The 13,606-nt window shown below is 40.3% G+C and overlaps 1 protein-coding gene across 3 annotated transcripts in view; it reads right to left on the reverse strand.

Annotated features, from left to right (window-relative positions):
• The window catches only part of SFSWAP (splicing factor SWAP), a 140,207-nt gene that overhangs the window by 82,943 nt on the left and 43,658 nt on the right, over positions 1 to 13,606 (reverse strand). For all 3 annotated transcript variants that reach the window (XM_075833096.1, XM_075833115.1, XM_075833107.1), the window contains 2 exons: positions 11,034 to 11,270; positions 815 to 996 (listed from right to left, as the gene is read on the reverse strand). In XM_075833096.1, coding sequence (XP_075689211.1) covers positions 815 to 996; positions 11,034 to 11,270 — 419 coding nt within the window. The remainder of the gene's footprint in view (positions 1 to 814; positions 997 to 11,033; positions 11,271 to 13,606) is intronic.

Below are 13,606 nucleotides of genomic sequence, written 5' to 3' on the forward strand. Positions count from 1 at the left end.
CGAATCTAGAGAATATAGAGAATATAGAACAGCTGTATCTCAAAAGTAAAAAGATTTTTCCATAAAGACTAATTACAAAGTTACACTAAACACACTGACTAATCTCTCTCTCTCTATATATATCTATATAACTATCCATCTATAAAATGCTTCCTAGAAACTAATCAAAATATGTTAAGACCGCTGTATTTATAGCTGGCTGCATGCATAGTTCACCAGTCGATTGTTTTTTTAAATGGAACGGGTTATTAAAAAAAATAAAAATATAATTGCTTAAATCAAAGTTTTTATGCTAAACATTCTCTTGATCAGTGGGGTCTCAACGATTAAGGGAATGGGGATGCCGCTTCATTCATGCACTATAGGACTGCCAGAGCTTGCCGATCACAATACTTAACCCAGTCAGCTATCCCCTGCAGTCCCATAGAGAATAAATGGAGCGGCAGTGAGTTACCACCGCTCCATTCATTCAGGGAACTCAGAACCCCCTTTCTTGTGATCGGTAAGGTTCCCAGAGGAGGGACCCCAAGCGATAAAGCACATATCACCTATCCTGTGGATAGGCAATACGTTTTGGTGGGATAACCCCATTAACTAATTAAATACAGAATAAATTCCCTTTAATAGGGGTAAAGCCAATTTGTAGACGTTTAAATGTAATCATCAGCGCTGGTAAAGTCGGGCAAAAAGGGTTCACAGTTGTATTGGTGCAAGGAATCCAGCTCTAGGTCACTGAATTCAGAACTCTTGTTTGGCGAGGCTAGTCAGAAGACTCAGACTAGTCTATACAAAAGTAATAATGAAATGATCTAACCTCTGAATTCAAGGTACTTTCCTCCATCCTTCCCATCTCCAGTGGATTCTTTAGGGTCTTCAGAAAAAGAGCAGCTTTCCTTTTGCGTTCTGCTTGCAGTTGTTTTTCTTTTGATTCCTTGGCTGCCTGTGCCAATTTTTCTCTGGCAGCCGCTGCAAGCCTATCCTCTAGTTTTTGCTTTGCTGAAAGGAACAAAAATATATACATCTTAATAGCGCTATTTTTCAACTAGATGGCAAGCTTAAAACCTAGAGTGTGTTCACAACAGTGTTCGGTTTCAATTGATGGGTTCCATCAGACCTTTCCGTCAGAGGAAGCCATCAACGGAAAGGCAAACTGAAACCATAGCTTCCGTTTGCATTACCATTGATTTCAATGGTAATGCTTCCTTTGCTAATGGTTTCCTCTGGTCTCCATTCCATAAGGCTTCTGTTTGACGGAATAAATAGCGTAGTCTATTTACGAACTTCTGAAAGAACGTTGAAGAGGCTTGCTGAAACAAATGATAGGTGGAACCTGGTTCCCATTAGATGGAGTAGGACTTTCCAACCAGTGACATGTTGATAGACATTCTTGCCTTATATTAGGGTAATTTGGAAAGATGGGGAGAGATCATTGTATAAGGAAGATAATATTCCTCTACCACTAGCAGATCTGATGAATATGGATTCGAATGAAGTTCTCAGTGTAACGTCGACATTGTCGGCTCTGCAACCCTTCATAAAACCTGAAGTTTGTTTCAAACAAACATTTTTGTAATGCGGTAAGAAATTATGAATAGGACAAATTAAAGAGTTTACTTCTACAGCCTATCAATAAAATCGCCAATGCTCAGAAAACCATGGCTGATCCACCAGGCAAATTGTGAGGTAGACAGGCACGGATTGAAATCTGGGGGCACCTGGCTTATGGGCCGTTTTTAAAAGATACTAAAAAAAACAACCGATCCCATAAAAATGAGTGGGAGAGGGCAGGACATAAGAGGATTGGCCTTTTCTTCTAAGAGTACGAGAAGAGATTGTCCAGGGGGAAATTGTAGCAAGCAGTGGCTTCTATGACAACCCACTGAGGAACTTGGAATCTTGAGTGGGCCTGCCAAAGCTGGGTCAATCTGGCTGCCAGATAAGATTTTATAATTTGGCGCATTCCGTAGTCGTCCTGATGATGCAAAGCATACAATGTTGCAGCTTTAACAAGCCTCAAACAATACATAGGTCCTTTTGGATCTGCTTTAAAATGGAATGGGGCACACGTATGGGTAGAGCACAAAAAGCATAAAAGCAGATCGGGCAAAACGTTCATTTTAATGGAAGCGATTATCCCCAACCATGAGACAAAACGACTAGAACACCTCAGGGGGTCCCCTCAGATTGCCCTCAGTAATGGAGGATAATTCGCTCCATACTGGGACGACATAAAAGTGGTTAATACTTTCCCTAAATAAGACCACTTAACTTGATTCCGTCGGAAGTAAATACTCAGTTGAAGTAGTTTAACTATATTTTTGGGCAAGTTGACGATTAACTCCAACACGTCATATTACTTTTAATGAAATCACACAGGCATGTAAACAGAGATGCCGCAGGGGAACCAAGCAACGAAAGCTAGGGAACCATGAGGAATTCTAAAGGAGTTGGAGAAGTTTACGATTTTAAAACCACTTCAAATATAGGTTTCCAAATACTTTGAGCATTATCAGTCCCTTTTTATTAGCAATTAGATCCTAAAACTAATTTCATATATAAATCTACAAAGCTAATAGTTTATACATGTGCGGTTCTGATACGCAGAAGACATTTAGATGCTAAAACTGCAATGTAAGATATGCTAGGATGGTATATTTTCCCCACTATGTACTGCAATTAGCCTGGACAAAATAGGTTCATTTGCATTTAAATATAAGATTTGAATTTTGCCTTTTTTTTTTTTTTTGCAGGAAAAATGTGATTACTCAACTAATGGAAGTTAAGACAGACAATTTTCATCTAAGCTACGTGTGAGAAATGTAACAATACGAATATTTGGCTGCATATTTGAGAGAACGCCACATTTGCATACAAATCAACCTTCCCAAACATCTGGGACAGCAAGTCCTGACATGCTACATGTTAATTCAAATTTGAGACTCTAGCGTTGCCGCTTCTCCAATCAGGATGTACCACTTGATTGGGCTTGTAAAGACAAGGAAACCAGGAGTGGAATACCGTACTGTAACACACGCACTGCTTGTCACTGCAAAAGATTGTCTTCCAAATGTTTTACCTAAAGATATTGGTACAAGCCCTTCTTTAAAATTAAACTTCTGAAGACTTCTGAAATAGACGGAATCATGAAAATGTGAGTTGCTTGCCGTGACATGCTCTGACATTACAAAAAACTTGGATTCAACGTGGGTTTTAAAGGAAGAGAAGCTTACAATCAAGTACGTCCAGGTTGATAGAGACAGTACCAAGTAAGATCACTCGACACAATGGGCCTAGTACAGGATGTGTGGACTTGATGCTAAGGGTATGTTCACACGTAGTGACCAAAAAAGTCTGAAAATACGGAGCTGTTTTCAAGGGAAAACAGCCCCTGATTTTCAGACGTTTTTTGAGCAACTTGCGTTTTTGGAGCTATGAGAAAACGGCTCCAAAAACGTCCCAAGAAGTGTCCTGCACTTCTTTTGACGAGGCTGTAATTTTACGAGCCGTCTTGACAGCGACGCGTAAAATGACAGGTCGTCGGCACAGTACATCGTAAAGCCCATTGAAAGGAATGGGCAGATGTTTGCCGACGTATTAGAGCCGTTTTTTTCAGACGTAATTTGAGGCGTAAACCGCCTCCATTACGTCTGAAAATAGGTCGTGTGAACCCAGCCTAATTCTGCAGTTTCTAACATGGATTAGTTGATAAAAGGCAATTTTTTCTCAGTTTAATTTCTCAAAACGTAGTGCAGATTAGTTAACGCAAACTGAATGAATCCATGCAGCCCAATATATACAAAGTACAAGTAATTTTAAATTACAACTGCACTGAAAAAGGTCTCAGGTTTTAGACATTTAAAACAGTTATAAGAAAGATGGGATAAAACTACCTATAAACCAGAGTAACAGAATATGTCCAAGCAGCCGTATCTACCTGTAGACCTGCAGTAATGAGACAGACACCCCAAGGATAAGAAAAAAAAGAAACCCAGCCAGAAACTTAGTGCACATATTCTGCAAGGCCAGGCTTGCAAGTTGCAACTAAGGCCGCATGCACACGAACGTATTTTTGCGGCCGCAATTAATTTCAATTGGCCTATGCACACGACCGTGGAATTAGCCTTTAAAGGGGTTGTCCAGTCATAACAAAAATTTGCCCCCTAACTGGGGGTCCAACTCCCCGCAGATCACTGCTTCCCCTTCATTACAGTCACTGCTCGTACTGTGAATCACCACCAGGATTGTAGTGGCAGTTCACAGTATTACAGCCTCCTCCCAGTCAAGTGATTCATAGTACGAGTAGGTAAGGAATGAGGAGGAAGCAGCTCTTGTATGAGCACCGCAGCCCCATTAATACAGCCGATCGGCGGGGATGTCAGGAGTCTGACCCCCACCGAACAGATATGGATAGCCTATCCTGAGGTTAGGCCATCATTTTTTTTTACATGACTGAACAACCCCTTTAACCATTATTGTTCATGAAAAATCGCCCAACTTCACGTGTTTAAGAGGCTTCTCCACGTGGAAATGCTATACTAGAATTACATAAAATTGCAAAGCCAGAAAAAACACGTGTTGGGTGGCTGGCCCCAGGGGCTGCAATACGATTACCCCTAAATGCTTTTCTTCCAGTTAAGTCAAGTTATGTGTTGAAAAAAAAAATCCATGGATGAAAATGAAGGTGACAACATAATTCCACAGGCAAATTCTCTATAGAAGCCCAAGTGAAACTGCACTCCGTCAGACTGCGCCCTTTAGCATTAGAACATACACTATATAGAAAAAAGTATTGGAAAACCCACACATTGCACCTTCAGGAGCTTTTAGGATATCCCATACTAAATACATTGGCTTTAATATATAGGTGATTCCCTGTTTCAGCTAAAACTTCTGGGAATGCTTTCTGCAAGATTTTGGAATGTGTCTGTGGGAATTTTTGCCCATTAACCCAGAAGAGCATTTGTGAGGTTTGACACGGATGTTGGACAAGATGGCTTGACTCGCAATTTCCATTCTAGTTCGTTCCAAAGGTGTACGATGGGGTTCAGGTCAGGGTTCTGTGCAGGCCAAGTTCTGCCACACCAAACTCACCCAACGATGCCTTTATGGACCTTGCTTTGTGGACTGGGGCACAGATATATTGGAAAAAAAAAAAAAAAAAAAAAACTTTACTCAAACTGTTCCCAAAAGGTTGGAAGAATACAATTGTCCAAAATGGAACTAAGTGGCCTGGGCTAACCCCTGAAAAACAGCCCATAGCATTATCCCTCTTCCACCAAACTTTACAGTTGGCACAATGCAGTCACGCTAGTAACATTCTCCTGACATTCGCCAAACCCAGACTCGTCCATCAGACTGCCAGATAGAGAATAGTGATTAATCACCCTACAGAACACGTTTTTACTGTTACAGAGTCCAGCTCTGGCGTGCTATACACCACTCCAACCGACGCCTGGCATTGTGCTTGGTGATGTAAGGCTTGAATGCAGCTGCTCGGCCAAGGAAACCCATGCCATGAAGTTCCCGTCGCAGTTATTGTGTGGATGTCAGTGCCAGAGGAGGTTTGGAACTTTGAGGTCATTGAGTCAGCAGAGCGTTGGCGACTTTTATACGCCATATGACTCAGCACTTGGCGACCCTTCTCTGTAACTTTACGTGGTCTGACACTTTGTGGCTGACGTGCTGTGGTTCAGAAATGCATCCACTTTACAATAATAGCAAAAACGATGTGTAGAAAAGGTAGATCCAGCACTCTAATAATTAAAATTCCAATTTTATTTAGGTCATGTTAAAACAAGGGATAAAACAAATATGGACCACGCTTACGCGTTTCAGACCACTAGGGTCCTTAATCATAGCTTACTTTACAAAGATAAAATTCACATATAAATAGTCAGACATTCAATCAGGTGACTGTTTAGGGCTGGGTTTGAGAATTTAACTCTATGTTGTATGCTACAAAATATGTGTCGTAGTTGCCCTATAATGTTATAATTCGCAAGATTATTATACAAAAGAAGGTGAAAACATCCCAAGTGGCATATTGAAGAAAGACTGTCGTATAGTAAGAACTATTTCAATATACACAAAAAGAGATCCTTTACTTGTATTTTATGGCTTGAGACATGTGATTTAGTCGATTAATTCATTAGTCTTCAGGTGTGTATTATAGTCAAACTTAATTCAAGAGAGAAGGCTAATTTGTGTGTTCAGTAATAGTAGTTTAGGGACATTGAAAAAGTATGTAAATGTTATTAGAGTAAATGACATTTCTATTGTGCAAGTTATGTATCTTACATCATATGTATAAAATAGTATAAAAACCATTCAATAGAATAAAGAATTTTGTCTAAATGTATAACACTCGTGGTGCTGAAGAACAGCTCCTTTCTCATATAGTGTTAGAATAATCAGTATGTATCATTTGCGTGGTGCTGAACGGACAGCTCCGCTTTAAATTACACTGTGAAGCAATGTTCAAAGAGTAAAAGGATGGATTCTCTTCCAAAAGTGTATGCACAGATTAATTGATAGACATTTCTTAATAGAATTTAATTTGATCTAAACAAAACTTTCACTTAAATAATGAATTGAAACTAATATTAATTTTTATGTCATCAATTACTTTAAATTTAGAATTTTTGTGAAATAAAATATACAAGATTTGATCAATAAATATACATTAAATCGTTCCTGTAATTCATACCTGTTGGGAAACGAGTGTCTAGTTTTAAAATCCATAATGCTTCTCTATTGAGCAAAAGTTCTCTCTTTTTGGGCAGAATACTCTCTCTAAGCCGCAAACTTTCAATGCACTGATGTCACTTTGGTGTGTCTCTCTAAAATGTTTTGCCGCTCCTGAAATATTGATTTTATTTAAGTTTTTGATATCTGCTAAATGTTCGGCTATTTTTCTCTTGAGGGGTCTTATAGTGCATCCTACGTATTGTTTATTACAAGCGTTGCAAAATATGACATACACCACAAGTGGTATTGCAGTTAATGTAAGACTTTATGGGAAAGGAATTATTACTTGAAAAAGATGTTAAATTATCAGAAGTTATCATAAATTTACAAGTTGTACATCTATTACCCCCACATTTGCATGAACCTGTATACTTCAACCACATACTTTTTTTATCAGGAATTTTGGGGAAAATACTAGGTGAAATTCTATTTCCTATCGTGGTTGAGTTTTTCGCTACAAAGTTGCAACCTGTTTTTAATATTTTCTTTAAGTCATGATCTTTGTCTAGGATAGGTAAATAACGTTTGACAATGGATATTATCTGTTTGTACTCATTGCTATATGGAGTAGAAAAAGTTAAGGACTTTTTTTGATGGTTGGTCTTAATATTGTTTATTTTGGGGTACAAATATAAAAAACGCATGGAAAACGCAAACCATGGCGTGGTGGTTATGAGGTGAGCGAAACTTTTAGTAAAATATTTTTCTATTTTTTCTCACTTTACAATAATACCACTCACAGTTGATCATGGAATATCAAGGAGGGAAGAAATTTCAGGAACTGACTTGTTACACTGGTGGAATCCTATTACAGCTCCACGCTGGAATTCAGTGATCTTTTTAGAACGACCCATTCTTTCACAAAGGTTTGTACAGGCAGACAATGACTAGGTGCTGGATATTATATACCTGCGTAAATGGGACTGACTGAAACACCTGAATTCAATGATTAAGAGGTGTGTCCCAATACTTTTGTCTACACAGTATATTAAAGGAAGGAGGGGGGGGGTGGTCACATCTTGATTTTGAGTAGTGATAATAGAAAAAGTATACAAAGATGCCACAAATAACGGCTGTAGACTCTTAGATAAAAGAAACCAGACACTAACATACTACAAATTGCTACAAGAAAAATAAAATGGTCACGGGTGGTCAAAAATAAATGGATATGCCACACGAACCCTTTATTCCCTAGTCCAAACGGCCACCTAATTTGTGCCATGCGGTGGACACACGACCAGTAGTTCAGTCCTGCTGCCTCAGGCCTGTAGTACACTGGCTGCTGCATGATTTCTGCAGGCCAGCAGGCTATTAAATTGGTGCACTAGAATCAGATTTTTCTCACAATGAATAAACACATTAAGTGGACTTTCTGAGAAGGAACTCTGCTTCCTCTCTCCCCCCTTATGCTTTACACTGCTTTATAAAGTAGATTGATAGAAACAGAAAAACACTGTCCTTGTTGTCCATAGTTACCAATCACAGTGCAGTTTAGTAATTGCTATAGGAAACCAGGCCACTTGTTTTGCCGGTGCGCACACACAGCCAAATAAGCTTTGAGAGTGTGGGATGGTGGTGGTGGGGGGGGGGGGGGGGTCATGCAATTTAGCAAAGCAATGTTTTTGTGATTTTTGTTTTTAACTCAAACAAGTGGATATTAGTTGAGCTGCAACAGCAGCAGAGCATCCGGCACGAGTTGTTTTAGTCCTTCACTTTACAAGGTCTAGTTTTGGCTGACAAATTAAGCCTTTTCAACACAAATATCCACTTATCAGCAATTACTTATTATGTAGGTATATTGTAGTCAGGGAGATGGAACAGCGGCACTCACCCATCCAGTAGAAGAAAAAACCAACTTATTTCGTCACAAAGAGTTAAAAACTGCTTCCTGGGGAGGACGAGACAGACAGCACCATAGGTTACAGCCTGTTTCGTGCTGACCAGCACTTCTTCGGACCTAAAAATATGGCGCTAGCGGCATCCTTTTAAACCACTGCCAGCTGTCATCACCATAGTAACATATGCACGCAGAACGGTTCCAGCAGACCAACCCCTTCACGTGGGCCAATCTGGTGAGGGGAATCTCCAAACGTCGTCACGCTTCAGTGCGTCGATGTTTACATGTAACAGCGTTATTATGCCAACATCACCGCTATAGGGTGGAAGTCCTCATTATGTGCGCGCATAGCATCGGAGCACCTCAGAAGGAGAGTGAGACTTCAGAGCATGACATGGGAGGTCCCTTGGTCTCGGCCGTCCACCCCAATATTATGTAGGTCATCCTATTGCGTCCAAAACAGCTCTGACCCATCGAGGTATGGACTACACAAGACCTCTGAAGGTGGTGCCAAAAGCAAAAGTTCCCCAGAAGAACATTGCTCAGAGCCCCACACCGACTCCTCTGATGCCTTCTTACAATAGCGCATCCTGGAGCCATCGCTTTCCCAAATAAGTGATAAGCACACAATAATGTAAAATAAAACGCGATTCTTCAGACCAAGCCAACTTCTTCCATTGCTCCATGAACCACATCTGATGCTTACGTGCCCAATGTAGGGAATTTTGGCGGTTGACAGGGGTTAGCATGGGCACTGACTGCACTGCAGCTCTACAGCCCTAAACACAAAGCTGCAATACACTGTTTGGGCGCCATTCTATCATTACCAGCATTAACTATCAGCAATTTGTGCGTCAGAAGCTCTTCTGTGGGATCAGACCAGACGGGCTAGCCTTCGATCACAATTTGCATCAGTGAGCCTTGGGTGGCTATGACCCTGTAGCTGGATCACAGGTTGTTCTTCCTTGAAGCACTTTTGGTAGGTACTAACCACTGAATTCCTGGAACACCCCACAAGATCTGCATTTTAGAAATGGCCTGACCCAGTCGCCTAGCAATCACAATTTGGACCTTGTCACAGTCGCTCAGATCGTTACACTTGCCCATAATTCCTGCTCCTAACACATGAACGTCAAGAACTTACTGTTCACTTGCAGCCCGATATATCCCACCCTTTGACAGGCGCCATTGTAACAAGAAAATCAACATTCACTTCACATCAGTGGTTTTAATGTTATAATATTGGGAGGAATCCTCCAGCTCACCATTGGCAGGTTTCAACCATTGGCTGCGCCAGGATCGCCGCGACGGCACACGGCAGTGAAGCAGGAAAAAAAAAAAAGAGGAAAACCAGTGATCCAGCGCGGTGAAGTTAAAATGAAAACTCAGTTTAAATTTTATTCCAAAATCTTAAAAAAAAAAAAAAAGATATGTGAAGCTTCCAGATACAAGGATGTAGACTATTGCCTACGCGTTTCAGACGTGTACCACGTCCTTCCTCATGGCTTGTTAGTAGAGGAATAATGTGATCCAGAAGCTTATATCCGGTGGCAATAGTCAGAGTCTACATCCTTGTATCTGGAAGATTCACATATCTTTAAGATTTTGGAATAAAATTGAAACTGCGTTTTCATATTAACTTCACCGCGCTGGATCACTGGTTTTCCTCTTTTTTTTTTCCTGTTTTAATGTTATGGCTGAACAATGTACATGTAAGGCCATTTTTACCAGACAAAGAATCTGCAGCAAAAATCTGATAATTCCAAATAGTGTGTACCTTAACTATAAATTTACATATAATATATATATTAAACCCTGGTAACGGCAGCCTGATTAAGTAAAAAAAATAAAGGGGGGGGGGGGGGGAATCAGATTCCACAAGTTACATGGAGAGTGATGCTTCTTTTGAAGATACGGAAACTATTTCTGTGCTCTAGTATTTGGTATATAGAACAGTAAAAATCTATTCTAGTACACACTATCAGGTCTGCAGCTGTTGAATATCAATATCTGTCCATTAAAACTTGTTAAATAGGGATCTGTGGTAAGTTGAAACACATTGTGATGTTATGGACCAATAAACGAAACTTGTATAGTATGCAGTGACTTGTGTCTAGGACAACTTTTGGATCGACTTCAGAATCAAGTCGTCAATGATAGGAAAGGTTACGCTAGCCACATACACACAAACGAAGTGGGCAACTGTGCAGTTTCAGAGCCACTCTGCACTGTGGATAATGAAGGGGATTCAAAGGGGATCCCACTTCATAACAGCCATATGCCCTAAAAACCCTTTTAACAATGAATGATAAGTAGATTAGTTAAAAAGGTACCATGAGACCATTCTCTTGAAATGTGCAATATAAAAAATAAAAAAAATAAAGTCTATAGAGGTTAACAGGAGGAATGTTTGAGAAACATATATTACCAAAAGTCATAAAAAACATACCTTGTTTAGCTTCCAGTTCCTCTGGAGTTAACTGTGGTCTCTTCTCCTCTACTGCAGTGATTCCGGCAGTAACCAATTGGCTACTATTAGAGCAGCTATTGTTCTTGCTTTGCGGTCTATCTTTGCTTTCTCCATCATCTTCCTCCTCACTGTCATCTAATTTTACTCTGTTTTTCTCAAGGGGCAAAAGGTCAGTTTCCTTCATCCTTATTGCAAAGCTTATAGGAGCAAAAGAAACTGAAAATATAATAAATTAAATTATTTTTTTTAAAAAACACACCAAGATTGAGATTTTTCTAGCTAAGAAAAATACACTTTTAGGGCCTGTTCACATCTGCGCTCTGTTGATGGGTTCCTCCAATGGAAAGGTCTGACTGAACCCATCAACGGAAACCATAGCTTCCAATTACATTACCATTGATGTCAACGGCAACGCTTAAGTTGGTATCCGTTCCGTAAGGCTTCAGTTTTGTTTTTTTGTTGATGGAAACAATAGCGTAGTTGACTGCGCTAAAGATATTTCGACAAAATACACAAACCTTACGGAAAGGAGACAAAAGTTAACTATTAGCAATGGAAGCATTACCATTGAAAATCAATGGTAATGCAAACTGAAGCTATAGTGTCCGAATGCCTTTCCGTTGAGGGGTTTCTCAGACGGAAAGGTCTAACAGAACCCTTCAACGGAAACCGAACACGGATGTTAACAGACCCTTAACAGTATAATATTATAGGAGAGAGAAAACTGCAACAATGCAATATAATAAAAACCAAAAAACAATATTAAACCAAAAAGGTGGTAAAAGTTTACAGCTCCAGATAGCAAATAAAAAATAGTCACAAATGCAACTTAAGAACAAACAAAACAAAGAAAAAAAAATAAAAAATCATTTGGCTCCTACATTTTTAGACTTCGAAACTAAAAGGTGCTCAAGCGATTTGATTTCGCCTGGAGTCATGCTACATAGATATCGACTTAAAATGTTCTGGCTGCCTGCAGCCATCACCAGAGGGAGCATGGGAACTTACTGCATACGGTTATTGAGTTTAACGTATAATAGTGCGCTTCAAGCTCCCTAAAGTAGTGGCCGCTGGGAACCAGAACGTAGAGCATATTATTTTCTGTTAACGCCAAATTCATATTGCGATCCTACAATCTTGCCCTCATCCATAATAAACAAAATATGTTATACTAACTAAATCTCTTCACTCTGAAAAAGCCCCAAGCGGCAATTTGAAAAGTTTAATTCCAGTCGAATCATCACCCACTACTAGTCTCAGTGCACACGACCTTGCCTCTTACGTAAAAAGGGGTTTTCTGGACATTTAAAAACAAGCGGCAATGGGTCTCCACAGGTCTGTTTATTTTTACAGGCAGTGATGTCCCGTTCCATCCATGTGACTACTGTAGCTAAAGCACTGGCCTCAGTGATGACTGCTTTTATGCCAGCATCAGGCAGGGATTGGCTGCAGTGGTCACACTGATGGATCAGAACGTCATTACTTCCTGTAAAAGTAAACAAATCTGCGCGGAGCACCGAATCGGCATCTCAGGCGCTGCGGGGAATTTACCAGGTGAGTATTAGAACATCCCCTGTAGCAGCCTTTAAAGCTCCAAGAAAACACAATTTAGGACAAGAATAATATACATCAAGAGATTCCAGCAAACCCTCCCCAAAATAATATCCCATCACGCCCCTGTTCCAGCTTGTATCTCCTCTATATTACAACCTATTAGGCCCTGTCCACATCACATTTTTATTGGCCTTTGTTTAGCATATACACCAGAAAGAATACGTAAAAACGTAGGCCGTGATGGATTCCTAACAGTGGCATTTATCACCCACAGATTATTATGGCATTTGTTTAACAGAAACGTTGAACTTTTCATGACGTATACGTTAAAGGGTTTGGCCCAGAATTACCTACAGGATAGATGATAAATGACTGATTGCTGGAGGCCCCACCACATTTGAATGGGGTCCCAAACCACTAGTTCCTTCTTACAATACAGATGGTGCAGTGAGATTGAATGAAGTAGAGGACTAGTATGTACCCTGCTGCTCGTGTAATGTCTATGGGAGGTACGGCAACAGCTCAGCGCTGTACTCATTCAATCCCACAGACTTTGTATGCAGCAGAAGGGAGCATGCTCGTCCTATGCTTCAAGTGATCAGTGGTGGAGGTCTTAGGAATGGGGTCCCCAGCAGACATCACTTATCCCGTAGGCGAGACAACCCCTTTAATGTATACCGAGATTCTATCCTAACGGAGGCCAAAAGGACAATCTTTTGGCCTTGCGCAGGTTAACGGAGCCCCTACTGACGTCTGGCATGTACGTTGGGAGCTTTCCTGGTTGTACAAGCTAAACGTACAGCACAAATGGGATGTGAATGGGACCCAACAGAGCAAAAGGTCTCTGTGCTTCTCTGTCAATCTAACCATCCGACCTTCGAATCTTATTTGTGCGGTGTAACTCCCACTTGACAAATTTTCAACTTCTCCGCTTGTTGTTTTACGCTTTTAAAAAACAACACTCTAGTACCCCAAATTCTCAAGTAGCCTATCTTTCT

This window comes from Rhinoderma darwinii, chromosome 1 (assembly GCF_050947455.1).
Source record: "Rhinoderma darwinii isolate aRhiDar2 chromosome 1, aRhiDar2.hap1, whole genome shotgun sequence".
NCBI classification, from domain to species: domain Eukaryota; kingdom Metazoa; phylum Chordata; class Amphibia; order Anura; family Rhinodermatidae; genus Rhinoderma; species Rhinoderma darwinii.